The sequence below is a fragment of the Schistocerca americana genome, chromosome 1 (assembly GCF_021461395.2).
Source record: "Schistocerca americana isolate TAMUIC-IGC-003095 chromosome 1, iqSchAmer2.1, whole genome shotgun sequence".
NCBI classification, from domain to species: Eukaryota; Metazoa; Arthropoda; class Insecta; order Orthoptera; family Acrididae; genus Schistocerca; species Schistocerca americana.
The window spans coordinates 648,275,550-648,296,634 of record NC_060119.1 but is presented as its reverse complement, the minus strand read 5'-3'; the positions used below and the strand labels follow the sequence as shown (position 1 = coordinate 648,296,634).

General features: G+C 38.4%; 1 protein-coding gene across 1 annotated transcript in view; it reads left to right on the top strand.

Moving 5' to 3' along the window:
• LOC124608073 (flavin reductase (NADPH)) overlaps positions 1-21,085 on the top strand; it is a 76,234-nt gene that overhangs the window by 42,563 nt on the left and 12,586 nt on the right. The window contains exon 4 of the mRNA XM_047139957.1: positions 9,892-10,023. Within this exon, the coding sequence (XP_046995913.1) occupies positions 9,892-10,023 (132 nt within the window). The remainder of the gene's footprint in view (positions 1-9,891; positions 10,024-21,085) is intronic.

The following is a 21,085-nucleotide window of genomic DNA, read 5'->3' as shown; positions in this document are numbered from 1 at the left end:
CTTAGGCAATTAGTGAGTTTTTTTCCTTGTACAAGTGGGTGCATGTACAAACATAGTAACACGTAGTAACGATACGGTATATGGCAAAGTTTGGAATCCGAAAAATCCACTGAACTAAAGTTTGCTCTTTTTGTACTAATTTGGACGAACTACATTTACACAACACCACACAGTAATGATTACTACTAACTACATTTTTGTATGTTGAGCAGACTGACATCGGGCATAGATTACCCTATAATTAGCAGTTTTGAAAGCACATATACAATGTTACTATTAAAGATGGAAAAACACTAATACACTTAGGTATAATATAGAATTTAGCTTTACTGGTCAAATCTGAGCAGTACACATCAAGGTTTTAACGAATTGATAAGAGAAAAAAAAAAGGGGGGGGGCCTGAAACTGTTATAGTGGTTATACTGAAACTGTTAAGTACTGAAGGCAAATTAACACACAAAATTTATCAATCTCTGGATAACTACTCTTTTGTCTTACTTATGAATAATTTAACTGTCATTATTTCTGTTTCAAATTAATTAAATAACATCGCTAACTCAATTAAAAAAAAAAACTCTTTTGGTCTTTACCAATATTTGCAACAACATACAGAACTATAGATTCCTTTATGGCATAGATTACTCTGCTGATAATTTTCATCAACACAAACATTAAACTTTCTATTTAGGATACTCGGATTGCACAATACGAGGTAAGGATCCTGTCTAGGTCAGTGATCAGGATAAGTCATGGCTAAAGCAATTCTGGTAAAAGTCACGTTATTATTGAACCATTAGAAACAGTTTCGACACTGGTCCACACAGATACACTTCTAAAGATGAAATAAATGTTTGACCTGTGCAAGTCGGTGCGGCGGATGGCGGGCAGCGAGATAGCGGGCAGCACGGCACACATACAAGCACGGCTAAGGCTCACACAACATCGGCACTTTCCATCTTCTTAGCGTCGTAATTTTTCCAATTTTGTGCCTCAGAATATAGCCATGCCAAGTAGTCGTCGGAATCGGTTCATCCGAGGCTCAATGGAATCCACTTTTCCTGGGTAGCCTCCTCGGTACAGTACGTGTACTTCCGACTGTTGCTCGCCTCCGACTGTGTTACTGAGCCCGTTGTGCAGAACCGCGCTAGTGTGCGTTTTCCCGCCTCGCCTGCCTCCACCTTTTCCCGCTCCCCTACAGGTAGGGTATTCACCACAGGTTTTCTACTACACATATCCTAACGCATTACCTACGTATGGACCAAGTGTATAAATTACAATTTTCACATCTTACAATAGTTTTAACACTAAATACACTTCCCTTTGATTACCACATTATTTGAAATCTAACAGAAATAATAATATTCGTTTCAAAAGTTGCACACAGTTTCTTTAACATGACACGAAAAGAATCGAAAAAGAAGTTCAACACATTGCTATTATTAATTTATCTAAATTCATAAAGAAAAAAATTTATTATACGTATAATTGTCGTTACAGTGTTAAGTGGAAAATCTACTACGTTCCAGCTCACCACAAATTTTCATGTGTCACTACACTTTCGTATACCTGATGTATAATCATTTTCGCAATTTGCGATACATTTCTTGAAAGTGTTTATCTTTGGTACAGTTAGAGCACATGGCAGGGATACGTGAATGTCTACATCTGTAAGCTTCAGTGATTGATGAAATTAAGGACTAAAGATTTGCAACCAATATTAACTGTGGTGGACAATCAGAGCTTCAATAACATGTGAAAAGCCTTCAGTAGAAACTGTCTTCATTTAATTGCCAAACAAATAACATGGAAGTCTTTCCTAGTTCATGTAAGGGGGTCTTCAAAAGCCAGTAATTATCTAAGCTGTGGCAATGGAAGCAGTAATGATTTGTTGGCATCACATGGGTACTAACATAACTTTTTTTTTAACAGAGATGATTTTGCATATTGCTGCTACATAAAGATCCAATTCAGTGTTTGGCTAGTTAAAACTACTGTGTCCTTGGCAGAGGATACTCCAGTACAGAAGTAGTGGCAGCAACCGGAAATCCTACATCCTGATATGGTGCAGCAATGCAGAAACATATGACATCTTTACTGAGTTCATGATGGAAAGACAACAAAGTAGTGGATATTAATATCATTTGAAACAAGGAAGCAGGGACGTCTGACACAGACATCAGACACTGGATTCCAGGAAGACTTATCTAAATTGTGTGTGTACAATGAAAGGAAATGATGGATTTGTAATATATACAAAATAGGCATGCTTTTTAAGGGAAAAACAGTGACTGTCTTGCAAACAAATTTCTTTAAATTTTTTTTCAGGCCTGGATCACACATATGTTATCATAAACATTTTTAACTTCTTAGAAAGTCACCGTGAGATGATTTCAGTGTGTCACATACACTGTCTAACCAAAAGTATTTGGATACTCCAATACAATACAGAATTGACTACTAGATGTCACAACAGTTGAACCCGTCAGTATAACAAGTGGTGGGGAATATTATGTTGTCAGCAGAGAATGAATAACAATGGAATGGGTCAGTCAGGAGAGCTCCGTGACTCAAACTTCAACTAGTCATTGGATGTCACCTGAGTAACCGATCCACCAAGAACATTTCAGCCCTTCTAAAGCTGCCAAGTCGACTATTGGAGATGTAACTGCAAAGTGGAAACACAAAGGAACAACCACAACTAAACCAAGCCAAGGCTGACCTCGTGTATTGACAGAAAAGGACTGTCGAGCATTGTGGAGGGTGGCTGTAAAAACTCACATGAAATCAGCAGAAGGAATCACTCATGAGTTCCAAAGTGCTGCCAGAGTTCAGCTAGCACAATGACTGTGTGTAGGGAGTTAAAAAGAATGGCGTACAGTGTTTGAGCAGCTCCTCTGAAGCTACTCATTTCTGTAGGTGATGCCAGGTCAGGCTTGAGGTGGTGTAAACAGCAATGCCCCCGGACAGTGGACCACTGCAGCAGAGTGATGTGGTGTTCAGCTAGCACAATGACTGTGTGTAGGGAGTTAAAAAGAATGGCGTACAGTGTTTGAGCAGCTCCTCTGAAGCTACTCATTTCTGTAGGTGATGCCAGGTCAGGCTTGAGGTGGTGTAAACAGCAATGCCCCCGGACAGTGGACCACTGCAGCAGAGTGATGTGGTGTGATGAATCACTCTATATCTTGTGGCAGTCCGGTGGAAGGGTTTGGCCTTGGTGAATGCCTGGAGAACATGCCTTGCAATTGCGGGTATTGTGTGGAGGAAGTGATTTTATGGAATGGTGGTGTTTTTTTTCTGGTTATGGTGTAGCCCCCTTATTGCACTCAGTGGAAGGATATGAGAACATTTTACAGCAGTGTGTACAGTATACAGTAGAGGGACATTTCAGGGATGATGACTGACTGTAGCAGCAAGACAGTTCCCCCTATCTGTGAGACAATGTTTTGTGGGCAGTAATGTTACTGAAATGGACTGGCCTTCCCAGAGTCCCAAACTTAAACCAATGGAAGACCTTTGGATGAGTTAGAATGCTGACTTTGCTCCAGACCCCAGAATCCTACCTTCTATGTTATTGGTACTTGAGAAATAATGGGCTGCCATTGCTCCACAGACCTTCACACACCCCATTGCAAGTATCCCTAGCAGAATTCGAGCAGTCATAAAGATGAAGTATGAAGACGCCCTATATTAATGTCCAGTAATAAGTGTATGAATACCTTTGATCAGGTAGTGTACATATTCAAACAATCTGGATATGACACTCTAAGGAGTCAAAACCAGTTATGACGTATGATAGTATTTGTGTGATCCAAGGTGAGAGAAATACAATAAACGAGTTTTGTTTCTGTAATACTTTTTTAATTGTGCTAAAATGACTCATTTTGTAACAGTAGTCCAAATGGAAAAAAACACACAATGTGTGTTGCAAAAGTAGTCACCTTAACTGCTTCAGCTATCTGAGTACGTCTCCCATTTGACTCAAATCTCCATATGCTGCACAGTACAGAGTAGTGTGGACATTGCGTACCTATATAATGTATGCATCTGACAGAATAGCCATCTTTCAGTGTAGGTGCACAACAGTGTCCGACCTCTTGTGGGAATACAGTAGGGCAGTGAGCGTAGAGGAATAATGGACAGGGCATATAGAGATTTGGATCGGATATTCGAAGTGGTTAAGGCAAGAGCTCACATAAAGAGAGAAATCTGGGTTTGAATACTGGCCTTGCATGAATTTTCGTCTGTTACCACTGAGTTACCCAAATGCCCCAATCCACCAAAAGTCAGAAATTTCTCTCATCTTGTATACACATAAGACTGTGGATCAGCGCGATTGCAAAACTGAAAGTAAAGGTAGTCACGTAAGATTTCACTAGCACTGAACAGAAACTTCCAAATGAGTTCACTAGTGCAGTTGTCCGTAGATCTAAGCGTACAAATTCAATCAGATTCTAGAAAGAACGGGTTTGTAGTCTTCTTCGAACAGTTTACAGATAGAATTTGAAGTATCAATGTTCAGACACATGAAATTGGTGCAGATGAATGTGAGAATCACGTTCAGTTGTTCGAAGTGCACCAGAGAGCATTAGACACATTCGTTCATTGCTTATGGAAGAATCTGTTGGTTTTATGACAACACTAAGGCAACTGAATGACAATCCAAGAGAGGAATTTTTATTTTCAATGTGATGACTGTGAGTTTGCAGATGTCACTAGAGAGTTTTGCAAATCATTAAATGATTATGCGTAAGAATGTGATTCCTGCTAGGTCCACCAAAACACTGATTGAAAAATGACTTCATAGTAGTTGCAATATATCATACAAGAAAAATCAGGCTATACCAAACAACAGAAAATCCAGGATAGAATAATCACAGCATTATGAAAAGGTTATATTGCTACACAGCAGTCTGGCCTCAGCAGCCAGAGACAGAGGTCATGCATGTGTGAGCCGCATTTGTGTAAATGTGTGTGTTTATGTTGTCTGATTCCGAAGAAAGACTTTTGGCTGAAAGTTTAGTTGTGTAATGGTCCCTTTGTTGCGCCTATCTGTGACTCAACATCTCCACCATATGGTGAGTAGCAATCAGGCATTTTTATGATATTGTGAAAAATCAGGCTATTTATGACAAGGGACTGCACACCTCACTAAAGTTGTTTCACGTAAATGAAAGGTAGCAGTTAATACTGACACTGTGTAAGGTGTGAGGATTAAATGTTGATAAACTGCACAACCATGAAGGGATTTAGGCCAACCCAAGTCTACAGCTAGGATGGGGATGGTTTCAAGCAAGGAAATGTTGTGTCAGAGTACTCAGATTTGATTTCTTAGCCAATAACAGGACTGAGTTATTTGTAGCTTATAGATTGATTTGATTAGTTCATAGTAACTGTAACTAAAGAGAAAATTGATTTAAAGGGCTAGTATGCTAGGAAACTCAGCCCATTGAACTGTGTGTACAATGTGGCGTTGATATCAACACCTATTAGCTGTTCAACAAATTATTATTATATAATTATTATTAATTTTTTAAACTGAGTAACAGAGAAGTTTTTATTTCCAAGTCTATTGTAAATATTTACTGTGTTTATTACGCTTGGGACCAATCTATTTGTTTGCTTACTCTTTGGTAACATTTCATTCTTTATTTCAGGTAAGCAAAGTAGCCCTCTGTCTGACCTGCTAAATCAACAAATTATTTTCATTTGTCTTATTCTATTCCTCATACAGAAGAAAACAGAAGCAGTTAAGATGTAATAAAATGTCAGCAGAAATGACTTTTTTTTTTAACTATGGATACTGTACTTAAGTTATAAAGACCCCTCAAAACATAAAATTGGCAGCTATGGTTAATGTAAACAGTGAATTATGGAAGTATGATGGTCTGTTTCGGAAGTTCAATTATCTAGGAAAATGTAGGGAGTAAAAATTGTAGGGGGGAACCAAGACATCACTACTCCTTACAGGTTCAGATGGTTGCAGATCACAGAGTTTGAGACTTGCACAGGATACACTGGCTTGGAGAGTTTTAGTCAGACTGATCTTCAGACTTAACAACAACAATGCTTGTCCAAAGAAGCAATCATTCATTGGGTTTTATGGTTCTCTGAAAAGGGTTTCAGAATCCAACAAGCACAGAACCTAATTATTTAGCCATGATTTCATGCAAGAAATCCTTGGAAAGTTGTCTCACAAATGAGATATTGTGAAATTTGACTTTTTGTCAATTTTATGCATCAGTTGCTTGCTAACCACAGATGGCCAGTTGCTTCTATTATTTCAACAAACATTTCTACTTTCACTTTAAACAAACAACACACTTTACACACGCTTTCGCTTATCAGATTTATTCAGTGTATGGCTCAAATTTCTCAAGGAATTTCAGCAGTTCTGATTTTTTTTTTGCCACTAAATATTATTATAGAACATATGTCACACTTGGTGGTATTTTCACTTGCAGCACTTATTTTGACCGAGCGAGGTGGTACAGTGGTTAGCACACTGGACTCGCATTTGGGAGGACGACGGTTCAATCCCGCATCCAGCCATCCTGATTTAGGTTACCCGTGATTTCCCTAAATCGCTCCAGACAAATGCCAGGATGTTTCCTTTGAAAGGGCACGGCCGACTTCCTTCCCCATCCTTCCCTAATCCAATGAGACCAATGACCTCGCTGTTTGGTCTCTTCCCCCAAACAACCCAACCCAACTTATTTTGAATGGCTTCTGTAAGCAGACAAGAAGCAATATGGTTTTCTTGCTGTCACAGTTCTATGCACACTGATTTATTGCATGATTCAGTGTTGTGACTTTTCCATTCCTCCCAGTACTACATGAAAACTGAGGTTATTTTCTGCATAGCTATTGTAGGTTGAATCAGTAGGCACTGATTCTTGAAGCCAGTAAATTTTGTTTCAGTGAAGTCAAAATATGTGAATTCCACACAAATTGTGAGTAATATAATTGATCTGAATATAATTTTGATAATGACATGCAAATGTCTCCGTGTACTGTATCTACTTCTAAAGCCAGCTTGTCCCTTTATCTGATAAAACCAATGTTTTTGGATGGTTGATGATAATTTTAGTTATTACTTTGTAAATTGTGGAGAGTGCGCTGATGGGTCTATAATTAGTCTCCTCCTGTTCCTCTTCTTCTGAAGGAAAATAATTACAGCATTTTCAGAAATCGGGTTATTTTACAAACATTCTATAAGTTGTTTTTGCAAGCTCATTTTGAAAAACTTTACCATTGTATTTAACCAATTCCATAGTTTCCCGGCACCTTCCCTTTCATTAAACCTTGAATGGGTTGTTACACCTCACCATGCCTTATCACTTTCATAATTATCTGTTGGTGTTGGTGTTTGTGATTACCTCTTGAAATATGGAAGCATTTAAAGAACTCATGGAATACTTAACCCAAGTTTCTGTTTTGTTTTCTTCTACTTTTATTGTTTTCAGTTGTTTTTATTATCAATTTTTCATTGTACCGTATCATATCCTCAAGGTCCTAAACTGAATCTTCTGAAAAGAACCAATGCTCAGAAACAAAAATTTCAGAATTTGTCAGCAATATAGGCAATGAGCAATACAAGCAAGGTACTTGTTTGCAAAGTGTTTGCGTTCCATAACAGCTCCTTGCTGCATTGATGTCAGTGTTGATGCCGATGCACCTGCCTCAAAAAACTACCAAATGATGGAATTTTCACTGTTTACAGGCCATGATTGGTTGTTGAAGACCAAGCATTAATATTTACAGGAGCTGTTAGACATGTTTTTATTGTATGAAGCAGCAGGATATAGTGCCTAGAAAGCTGAACAGATGTACAGATAAAAGTTTTTCTTCTTTGGTACTGAAAATAGTTTATTGTCATGCAAAGAAACTTAAGAGGTCCTGGGTGTTCAAGACACAAAGAACAGATACAGGTTCTCGACAAAGAATTCCTTGCACAGGAGAATGTTGGGAGACTGTTTTGGATCACGATGGAACAAATTAATCAATAATCACTTGTGTGTGTGTGTGTGTGTGTGTGTGTGTGTTTTTTTTTTTTTCAATACACATGTTGAAGAATTCTGTTGGAAAAATTATTACACAGCTGAGCATAAGGAAAATGTCCAATCAAAGGGCTCAAATGTCTTTAAACTCATAGTTATCGTCTTTCAATGGATTATATTGTAATGTACGAGGTGTGGCTAGAAAAAAACCGGACTAGTACTGGTGAAACAATAAAACGAATGCAATAAGGCTGAAAGTCGCGTGGCCTGTCACGTGACTCTCGCTCCGCCTACTGCTCGAGTTTCATCTGCCTCCTGCACTCAGTCTGCCCGTGGTGTCTGTTTTAAGTAGTTGACGTTTTGTCTGTGCGTCGGAAAATGTTGAGTGTACAGAAAGAACAGCGTGTTAACATCAAATTTTGTTTCAATCTAGGAAAATCTGCAACTGAAACGTTTGTAATGTTACAAGTGTACGGCGATGATTGTTTATCGCGAACACAAGTGTTTGAGTGGTTTAAACGATTTAAAGATGGCCGCGAAGACACCAGTGATGACACTCGCACTGGCAGACCATTGTCAGCAAAAACTGATGCAAACATTGGAAAAATCGGTAAACTTGTTCGACAAGATCGCCGTTTAACAATCAGAGCAGTGTCTGAGTTAACAGGAGTTGACAAGGAAAGTGTTAGGCAGATTCTTCATGAAAGTTTCAACATGAACAAAGTGTGTTCAAAAATGGTTCCAAAGTGTCTCACAATTGAACAGAAGGAACGCCGAAGAATGATTTGTTCTGACATCCTGGAAAACATTGAAAGTGATCCCACCTTCTTACAAAATGTTATTACTTGCGATGAATCGTGGTTTTTTACTTACGATCCCGAAACTAAACGCCAATCGATGCATTGGAAAACTCCTGGTTCTCCACGACAAAAAAAAAGCACGAATGTCAAAATCTAAATTCAAGGCAATGATGATTGTTTTTTTTTGACATCAAAGGGATTGTGCACATTGATTGGGTACCAGAGGGACAAACAGTGAATCAGCATTACTACATTAGCGTCCTGGCTACCCTACGTGAGCGAGTACGGAGAAAACGGAACGATTTGTGGAGAAAAAAGTCATGGATCCTTCACCAAGACAATGCCCCAGCTCACAGTGCGTTGTCAGTGAAGACGTTTTTGGCATCAAAGGGATTGTGCACATTGATTGGGTACCAGAGGGACAAACAGTGAATCAGCATTACTACATTAGCGTCCTGGCTACCCTACGTGAGCGAGTACGGAGAAAACGGAACGATTTGTGGAGAAAAAAGTCATGGATCCTTCACCAAGACAATGCCCCAGCTCACAGTGCGTTGTCAGTGAAGACGTTTTTGGCAAAACACAACATTCCCATCTTAGATCATCCACCCTACTCACCTGATTTGGCCCCCTGTGACTTTTTTCTTTTCCCTAAAGTCAAGTCAGCTTTGAAAGGAACTAGATTTGAGACTGTTGAAGCAGTAAAAGAAAAAGCGACGGAAGTAATGTATGGACTTACCGAAAATGATCTACAGCATTGCTATGAACAGTGGAAAATTCGTATGGAGCGGTGTAGAGACCGAGGAGGAGAGTACATTGACGGAGATAATATGAAATTGTAAATAATTGTAAATAAATGTTTTTTCCAGCATCAGTCCGGTTTTTTCCTAGCCGCACCTCGTATGCTCTGAGACTGGAACTGGTCACCTTGAACAGCTGCTGTGATCTCAGTTTCTTGCTAAAAGGTGCAATTTGTTTAAGTCAATGTGATACTAAATTTTTCCTACCTCACGTGTGCAGTAATCCTTTCCATTAACTGAGATCATATATTGTATTGTAATGTACATTTAATAAACTATTTATCTTTATTACAGCATTTTTGTTTTATGAGCCAGAAAAAGTGCCAGCAATCTTCCATGCATTAAATGCTGATCACCAAAGAATGTATGATGTTTTGAAGGAGAGTAGTCTGAAGTGGATTGCAGTTCTGCCACCTCACTTTACAGGTATTTAGTCTCTCTCTCTCTCTCTCTCTCTCTCTCTCTCTTTCTCTTTCTCTTTCTATTATGTGCATGTTTTATTTGTGGGCATTGTGTACTGTTTGCAGCTAAAGATATTTTCTTTGTTTGGAATAACATTACTGTTGAAAAGCCGTAGTGTATATAGAACTTTACAAAATTAAACAGTTGAGGAAGAGGGCTCAATGTTAGTAGATTGGTTTACTTGTAGCAAATTATGTGGGAGTGGCTCAGTTTTGTATAGAATTCATATCAGTAGATGGATTGTTACTTTCTGTTCATTGACTTTGCTTGTATGAGAAAACTTTATAGAAGACAAAATCCTCCAATATTAAACAATTTAACTTACTGTGGAAATAAGATTGAGATATGGACTAGTGTCCATATCTTCATGCACATTTTTAAATGTATGAGCTGCTGTTTGTTCCCCCTCACAGAATTATTTCTATCAATATTAATTGCATACTCCAACCTTTCTTATTCTACTCTTGGACACTGCATTTCCAGAGCTGTAGACTGCTTCTGAGGAGCAGGGAAATCATCTACATCTACATCATTACTCTGCAATTCACAATTAAGTGGCTGGCAGAGGGTTCATCGAACCACCTTCAAACTATTTCTCTACCCTTCCACTCTCAAACAGTGCACAGGAAAAATGAACACTTAAATATTTCTGTGTGAGCACGGATTTATTTTATTATAATGATCATTTCTTACTATGTAGATGGGTGCCAACAAAATATTTTCACACACTGAGGAGAAAGCTGGTGACTGAAATTTCATGTGAACATTCTGTTGCAGCAAAAAAGTCTTTGTTTTAATTATTACCACCCCAATTCACATGTCTGACCAGTGGCACTCCATTCCCTATTTTGCGCTAATGCAAAACTAGCTGCTTTTCTTTGAACTTTTTTGATGTCTTTCGTCAGTCCTATCTGATGCAGATCCCACACCTCACTGCGGTACTCCAGAAGAGGGCAGACAAGTGCATTGCAACCAATTTCTTTAGTAGGACTGTTGCATTTTCTAAGTTTTCTGCCAGTAAATTGCAGTCTTTAGTTTACTTTTCCCTACAACATTGTCTATGTCATTGTTCCAGTTTAAATTATTTGTATTTGTTATTCTGACTATTAAGTTGAATTTATTGCCTTTATTTGTGTGATTTATCATATAATGGAAATTTAACGGATTCATTTTAGTATTCATGTGGATGCCTTCACACTTCCCATTTTTTAGAGACAACTGCCAGTTTTGCACCATATATCTTGCCTAAATCATTTTGCAATTGATTTTGATCATCTGATGACTTTGCAAGACAGTAAATGACAGCATCATCTGCAAACAATTTAAGAGAGCTGCTCAGATTGTCGCCTAAATTGTTTGTGTAGATCAGGAAGAGCAAAGGGCTTATGAAACTTCTTGGGGAATACCAGATATTACTCCTGCTTTACTTGATGACTTCTCATTATTTAGTACAATCTGTGATGTATCTGATAGGAAATTATGACTCCATTTGTACAGTTGAGACAATACTCCATAGGCATGCAACTTGATTGGAAGTCACTAGTAAGAATGGTGTCAAAAGCTTTCTGGAAATCTTTTTATGGAATCAATTTGACATTCCTTGTCGATAGCACCATTACTTTGTAAGAGTAAAGAGACAATTGTATTTCACAAGAATGATATTTCCTGAATCTGTGTTCGCTATGTGTCAATAAATCATTTCATTTGAGGTAATTCATAATGTTTGAACATAGTATGTGTTCTAAAATCCTGCTTAGTGATGTGGGCTGGGCATATTACTAAAGAACGATTATTGATAACAAAATTGTTATTGAATGTATTAAATAGCTGGCATGATAAATGTATTCTTAAATATTAAACTGCTTTGAGTAAAAAAAAACTTTATTGTTGGGTGTAGCGACATCTCAAAATCTGAGACAGACTTTAGTTTTCCATTCTGCTCCTGTCTTTATCTACTGTTGTATGACTACACTACTGTCAAAATAAAATGAGAACACTAACATAAAAAAAGAATTAATAACAAAGAATCAATGCTCAAGGAACAGGAATTGTTCGATTCCAATATTAGTCAATTCCTAGAGAATTAGCTATTCACGGAATCGGAGCTGGTACATGACACATCTGGCATCTGTAATTAAAATCATTATGGATAAACTTTTTTACTCTAAGTCCAGTTATTCTCAGTAAATATCAATGCTATTGCTATTATTGCAATTAGTAGATGAAATGTTGAGTGAGAAACTACCATCCCCTTCACTGCAATCTCCAGAAGAAAACTCAGTCTATTTAAATTCAGAGCTATAAATGAATTTGGTATCTCTTCTATCCACCTTACTCAGGTTAGAGAGGGCTTGGCTGATTATAGGGACAAACAAGGAATTTGACCCAGGCAATTTGTGTGGGAAGGAGTGGGTCCTCACCCTCAGGGAGATAAAAATCATTGTGTAAATCCTTTGGTGTGGTGGTGAGGTTTAAGAGGAACTATTGAATTGGCAGAAGTTGTCATAAGAATTCTGGGTGCACCTGTTACATTTGCTGCTACAGTGTGTCCCTTCAGGACTTTTGGATGGATCCACATTAAAAAAAGAAACAGACTCACATCAGAGAGAGCTGCAAAACTAACCTACCTCTCCTATAAGAAGGTGATAAATAGTGCAGGAACATGATCTAAGTCTGTTGATCCCAAGGAAAAACTCATACTGAACAGTCCAAGAAAAGCAAAATGGAAAGGAACCCAGTAGTCAGCAAGGAATCAGCTTCAGGAGAATCTGATGCAGAGTCGGTCGGAACTTCATTATTCTTCTTTAACTTATTAAGATTGAGAAACTGATTGAGAAATTTTTAAAAATGTTTTTATGTTTGCATAGTATAAGTAAAAATACTACCTACGGGCTAGCTACTTAATATAAACAACACTTTATTTCAAAAATTACTTTTAAACTTGTGTGGGTATTTTTTTTTTTTTTTTAATTATGTACTACCTCAAGAACCCACCTCATTAAAGATGTAAAAAAGTTATTTTTACAGTCCAGTTTATTTCCCCAATAACTTTCTCCTACCTTTTAGTAACTCTGCTTAGTGGCACTGGCATCAGTAACATCTTCATTGTTATCACGCAGTAAAGGTACTGATTGCATCCCACCAGAATTGAATATTGCAAAATACATACCACAAACCACAAAGGTAATGTTTGTTTCACCTGCTTCTGAGTTATTTAAATCGTACAAAAACTGCCATAGACAAGAATTACAGAAGTGTGGTATCTATATATTGTAGTGTATTATTCTGGTATCTAAAGCCATAACTTCATTTGGGTGCAGGAGTTTGTGTCTACATAATTTGTAATATCACGTTTAATGTCCTAATTAATATAATGGAAGGAAACATTCCACGTGGGAAAAATTATATATAAAAACAAAGATGAGGTGACTTACCGAACAAAAGCGCTGGCAGGTCGATAGACACACAAACAAACACAAACACACACACAAAATTCAAGCTTTCGCAACAAACTGTTGCCTCATCAGGAAAGAGGGAAGGAGAGGGGAAGACGAAAGGAAGTGGGCTTATATGTCTGCTTGTGTCTGTATGTGTGGATGGATATGTGCGTGTGTGCGAGTGTATACCTGTCCTTTTTTCCCCCTAAGGTAAGTCTTTCCGCTCCCGGGATTGGAATGACTCCTTACCCTCTCCCTTAAAACCCACTTCCTTTCGTCTTCCCCTCTCCTTCCCTCTTTCCTGATGAGGCAACAGTTTGTTGCGAAAGCTTGAATTTTGTGTGTGTGTTTGTGTTTGTTTGTGTGTCTATCGACCTGCCAGCGCTTTTGTTCGGTAAGTCACCTCATCTTTGTTTTTATATATAATGTCCTAATTATTTTGACTGGGGTGTATGTCTTAGACTGAAAACCCACTGACAGGACCAACTGTGTGCAACTAGTCTCAAGTTCTAAATCATGTAACCATTTTAACCACTGTAGCCTGTCAGTTTTCTTCCTTTAATGCACAAAGCATATAAATTACATTACTGGCCAGTTTTGACCTTGGGGAATCATCGGATGTGTGATCTTGTTGATCTGTGGGTCACATTTAAAAATGTTTGTTTCCTGTTACAAGAGGACAAAGATTTTTAAATGTGGCACACACATCACCAATATCATACATTTGATAATGGCCTAAGGCCGAAACTGGCCAGTAATGTAATTTATGTGCTTGATGCATTAAATAAATAAAACTGACAGCCTGTGGTAGTCAAAATGGTTCTATCATTTAGGCAGTATGCTGAGGCTGTGGACCCATACATGAAGAAATTATTGGTTTCAGGTTATTGCACACGGCAATTAATTGCTCTCCATTGTATAGCGCATAATCTAAAGGCGCAATGTAGCTGTCAGTTTGTGTGCAGCCAAATTCACAAGAATAATGCACACATTATAAATGTGCTGCTGAAATATATTAAAAAAGTGAATATAAGTAGGAGAAAGCTGCTGTGGCCTAATCGCATAATAGGCGCCAAACAAAACATAGTTTTTGAAAGTGTGCTTTTGGAGAAGTCCATTAACACAGAATTGTTCCCAATGGAGGTCGAATTTGGTTACCGTTGTAGACTGCACTATCAGGGAAAACTGTGGCAGAAATTAACAAAAAAAATTGTTGAAAGATGTAGTTGAAAAATTAAAGATGACTTAGCAGGAATATTGAGGGCAAAAGGATTTTTTTTTTTCCAGAAATGCATGTACTTGGGTTTATAAATTTTCTGTAGTTTTATTGTTTTGTTGTCATGGAACCCAGCTTTCTCAGTAAGGAAACTTAGCAAAGATACCTTGGTAAGATGGTGGACACTTTGCATTTCAAGCATGATCTTGTTATTTATTGGATAGAATTTTGTAAGGTACCATCAAAGTGTGCCAAAGCGTATAGTTAAGAATAATCTTTTTGGGACTCAAATTATTGTCGAAATGTGGACACAACTAGTGATTTGCAAGAGGAAAAGCCTTGTTCACGAACAGACACATATGGCAGTGGTAGAAAATTGGTTGTAGGTGTTGGACAGATATCTGCGTTTTGCAGTTTCTTAAAATTGTAAATGGCAAAATCTTTGAAAATAGCAATATCATTTTACATCCAATTTATGTTCCTTGCTATCCCTAATTTAGATAATTGAAAACTATATGTTGTTATTGTAACGCAGAGATCTACTGTAAGTCAGTTTTGTGATTCTTTTGTTTCCCCCTCAACAGTCTCTATACAGTTAACACATTCCGGTCGTTGCCCGTAGAAACTACGAGCGCGCATTTATTGCCGTAACAGTCGGCGCTCGGAGATTCTCCGAGCGCCGCCTTCTCGATTATTATTTCAGGTTGCGGCGCATTATATCCGTGCAGTGACATCTGGAGTTGAGTGTTTCGGTCTTGTAGTACATCGGACGACCGCTAGTTGGTGTTCCTGCATCCTCTAAGCGCTATGTCACTCAAAAAAGGCGCCAAAACAATTCCCGCGCATTCACTCTTGCAGTGTGCTTATGTAGTTGTCTTTATCGCAAACGTTTGTCGTAAAATGGGGGACAGTTTGACTGAAGAGGAAATTCTGAGGCTGCTGGAAGAATCTGGATCTGAAATTGACGATGATGGATTTCAAACTGAAAATAGTTCTTCTGAAATAGATGGTAATTATAATGGTCAGTCATTGTGTTTACGAATCACAATTATAATCTCGGCAGTTTCACTGACTTATGTCATTTATTTCGAAGATAACAACGAGTGGTCCGAAAATGAAAATGAGCCATCAGACGTATTAGAAGAGTGTGAAGCTCCCATTTAAAAAGGCAGAGGCAGAATACAACAACAGCAGTCCCAAAACAACGTTGTTGAATGGGTAAATGACGATGTCCTACAACAATTACCGCTCTTTGAAGGCGTAAGTAATGTCTTGGCACCTTTGAGCGCCGAAAGCACTGAATTTGACTGTTGGAGCGTCTTTATTGACGCAAATGTCATCAAAAATATAAAGACAGAAACAAACCGCTACGCTGCAGCAACAATTTGCAAATTACGGATGCAAAATAAAATAACTTCCAGGTCGCTTTGGGCCAATTGGTCTGCTGTGAAGCTACATGAGATGTACCAGTTTTTTGCTATAATTATTCACATGTGCCTTGTACACAAACCAAATATTACGGACTATTGGAGCAATGACCTAATGCTAGATTCCTCCTTACCTGCAAAAATCATGAAAAGAGACAGATTTAGGTCAATTTACTTTATGCTTCACGTAAATAACAACGACAATTATGTACGAAGGGGTCAACCAAACCATGATCCTATACACAAAATCCGACCTTTTTTTGATAACTTTGTACTGAAAAGCAAGAACAGTTTTTCTCCTGGCGAGAATCTCACAGTTGATGAAGGTTTATGTCCATTCAGAGGGAGAATTCGATTTCGGGTATATATCAAGAACAAACCGAGCAGGTATGATATAAAATTTTTCATTCTAAGTGATTCAGCAACAGGATATGTTTTGAACTGTGAAGTGTACACCGGTGCAGGTGAAAAAGACAACAGTGCAGATTCAGTGGTGCTACGTTTGTGCAACAGTTATCTACGTAAGGGTCATACATTGTACATGGACCGCTTTTATACTTCTGTAAAATTATTTGAAAAGTTGTTTGATGAGGGCACATCTGCTGTTGGCACAGTAATGAGAAACAGAAGAGGCCTACCACAGGAATTCAAACAGAACAAACTAAGAAGAGGTGAAATCGTATTCAAGAGAAAAAATTCCGTGCTAGCACTTCACTGGAAAGATACTAGGGATGTGTTTGCCCTTTCTACCAAACATAGAATGACAAGTAGTGTTACTAAGACAAAATCCAAAGCTGGAATGGTAGAAAAACTGAAGCCTGATCTCATACTTGATTATAATAAAAATAAAACTGGTGTTGATCATGGAGATCAGCTGGTGACCTACTATTATTTTCAACGACGAACAATGAAATGGTGGAAAAAGGTATTTTTTCATGTATTTATGATGTGCGTGGTCAATTCTTACATTCTGTACAAGAAACTTCGGCCTGTCTCTCACAAACGAACCAGCTTGTTTACTTTTATGGTGAACCTGGGAAAACAAATACTGGAGAAATCCGGCGAAGTTTTCAACGAAAATGAAAAGCAGGGTTCAGCAGCAAACAGGCTAACAGCAAGGCATTTCCCCACTCACGTCCCATCGACAACAAGCAAGAAATATGCATCAAGATATTGCATTGTTTGCTCTGAGAAGGGCGCACGGAGTACTGGCAAACGAGTGAGAAGGGGGACGAGATGGTGGTGTGAAGAATGTAATGTAGGATTGTGTCTACCTGACTGTTTCAAGCAATATCACACGACGACAAATTTTACTCAATGAAAAGAGTTGTAAAAATTCAATGAAATAATTTTGTACATTTATTTTATAATAAATTCTGATTTTTTGCAATTTCAAACTTTTTTTCTACCTCTGAATCATCTAATTTTCAAAATATAATAATTCTGTAAATATATGATATCTTACAAAAAACTTTAAACAAATGTTTAGATATAGGATGATAACACACACATCAGTTAAAAGGTTTTGCTTTCCTTCATTACCTTTTGGTCAGGAGCCATGTAAAAAAGGCGCAAAAGTCTACGACTTCTGAGGGATTGCAGTAGTATCTGTGGCCCGACTGCAATGTGTTAAGCAATTGTATGCACTTGCCAGAAGTTTATGTGATGATCTCTGATTCTTCACTTGTAGGTTTGTGTAAATATATGGTAGAAGCAATGATTGTTCCCCGTGTTCTCTGTTCCGTTTTCTGTCAATGTTCTGAGGTTTTCTTTTTTCTTGACACCCGTCTCACTATGATGCTGCACGGGCGCTGAAGACCTTGGTGTCGTGCGCCCGCAAACACCTCTACTACTACCCCTCGGTAGAAGCAGCATGCGTCGCTATAGAGCTAACAGTAGTCCTCCAAAGTTCAAAGCACAGGCTTCAATTACCAAACCCATATCCCTAAACTACACTACTGGCCATTAAAATTGCTACACCACGAAGATGACATGCTACAGATGCGAAATTTAACCGACAGGAAGAAGATTCTGTGATATGCAAATGATTAGCTTTTCAGAGCATTCACACAAGGTTCACGCCAGAGGTGACACCTACAACTTGCTGACATGAGGAAAGTTTCCAACCGATTTCTCATACACAAATCGCAGTTGATCGGCGTTGCCTGGTGAAACGTTGTTGTGATGCCTCGTGTAAAGAGGAGAAATGCGTACCATCACGTTTCTAACTTTGATAAAGGTCGGATTGTAGCCTATCGCGATTGCGGTTTATCGTATCGCGACATTGCTGCATGGGTTGGTCAATCCAATGACTGTTTGCAGAATATGGAATCAGTGGGTTCAGGAGGGTAATACGGAACGCTGTGCTGGATCCCAACGGCCTCGTATCACTAGCAGTCGAGATGACAGGCATCTTATCCGCATGGCTGTTACGGATCGTGCAGCCACGTCTCGATTCCTGAGTCAACAGATAGGGACGTTTGCAAGACAACAACCATCTGCACAGACAGTTTGACGACGTTTGCAGCAGCATGGACTATCAGCTCAGAGACCATGGCTGCGGTTACCCTTGACAGTGCATCCCAGGCAGGAGTGCCTGCGATGATGTACTCAACATCGAACCTGGGTGCACAAATGGCAAAACGTCATTTTTTTTTATGAATCCAGGTTCTGTTTACAGCATCATGATGGTCGTATCCGTGTTTGGCGACATCAAGGTGAACGCACATTGGAAGCGTGTATTCGTCATCGCCATACTGGTGTATCACCTGGCGTGATGGTATGGGGTGCCATTGGTTACACATCTCGGTCACCTCTTGTTCGCACTGACGGCACTTTGAACAGTGGACGTTACATTTCAGATGTGTTACGACCCATGGCTCTACCCTTCATTCGATCCCTGCAAAACCCTACATTTCAGCAGGATAATGCACGACCACATGTTGCAGGTCCTGTACGGGCCTTTCTGGATACAGAAAATGTTCGACTGCTGCCTTGGCCAGCACATTCTCCAGATCTCTCAACAACTGAAAACGTCTGGCCAATGGTGGCCGAGCAACTGGCTCGTCACAATACGCCAGTCACTACTCATGATGAACTGTGGTATCGTGTTGAAGCTGCATGGGCAGCTGTACCTGTACACGCCATCCAAGCTCTGTTTGACTCAATGCCCAGGTGTATCAAGGCTGTTATTACGGCCAGAGGTGGTTGTTCTGCGTACTGATTTCTCAGGATCTATGCACCCAAATTGCGCGTGAAAATGTAATCACATGTCAGTTCTAGTATAATATATTTGTCCAATGAATACCCGTTTATCGTCTGCATTTCTTCTTTGTGTAGCAATTTTAATGGCCAGTACTGTACATATACGGCAGTAATAAATGCTGTGGTTATTTTCATATCTACAATTGTAAAAGAAGTGGAAAAGCTTCATATAATGAAGAAAGTAGTGCAGAGGTTCCAAGAAACTACCTTACATGTTTTTGAACAACTTCTCTTATTTAGTGATGCTATACTTACAATATTGAGTGTATTACTAAGACAACAACAATAAAAACACCGGCATCTCAGCTGCCAAAAACATATTATTATTGCATAGAGGTGAAAATTAATAGTAGTAGTAGTAGTAGTAGTAGTAATAATAATAATAATAATAATTATTATTATTATTATTATGAGAAATATTTCATATCTTAAAATCCAGCTTTCGCTAAAGAGAAGAAAGACTCTGTACTGTATAAGCAATGCCAAGATAGTAATGATTTAAGTGATCCAGCATCATCATCCTAATATGGTTTTCTTTGGCTAGTGGTGTGGGTCTTCAGCACAAGACTACCAGTTACAAAATGTCCGTTCCCAGTTCTTCAGAAATAAATGCATCAGTTTAAAGTGTAACAATGAAAACTCCAGACAGGAATATCAACAATGTAGAAAGAGACAGATTACTACTTACTGTAAATATAACATGCTAAATTGCAGACAGCTGGAGTTGGCCGTCATGTGTGCGTGAAGTGTGCTTGCTTGAGTGAATGTATATTGTGTTTTTCTCTTTTTCCGATGAATGCTGTGCCCAAAAGTTGATGTGTAAGTGTGGTTTAATTGTGCCTTTCCTCAACTTAGTGTGTTATCTTTACAGTAAGTAGCAATCTGTCTTTTTCCTACATTCTCAGTTTAAAGTCTACATTGACTGAAGACAGTTGTTCTTCATGTGGCATTGTTCAGGAACATTTACTCCTAAAAATATTGTTGTGTAGGGAAGCAGCCTACTCACGTCATATAGAATTCGTATGCTTTCCATTGTGTGCCAGCCTAGTCCGCTGTATGGCATTACGAATGTTGCAAAACACTTTAAAAGTAAAGTAAATAATCTGAAAAGTTAATAGCATCTCAGGAATGATGCTAAAATGATAATGTGTTAAGTTTGTTAAGTAACTTTAACAGTTTTTGTAATTTGGATGTTTTACATAAAAATCATTGGTGCAACAGGAAGGAGCTAGGAACTTCAAAATTTATATTTGGATTCCTTTTTCATTATAATTTAATGGAAACAGCATGCTGGATCTCACAATGTAATATTTTGGTTGAAATTCATGATTTTCTGTTTTTGTGTCCTAGAAGTACGGAAGCAAGATAGATTATGTAAATGATTAGATAAAGCTAGGATGTTTAGATTTAGGTAGAATGGAGATACGCTATAATAACAAAGATGTGAGAAGTTTCCAAAGGGTAACTATAAAACTATAGCTGTAGCGTCTCTCCAAAGGGCAAGTTCAGAGCTCATCTATTGTGTGCAGTGCAACTAAAATAATTCTCTCGCCAAAAGTATTTAACCTAGCCACATCAGAATTTTATTACAGATGCTTACCTGTGTGCTGATAGCACAATTAAATTGAGCGCTTCATTGGCCTTCAACGAATGAAGCAAGTAATTATTTAGTAACTTGAAGT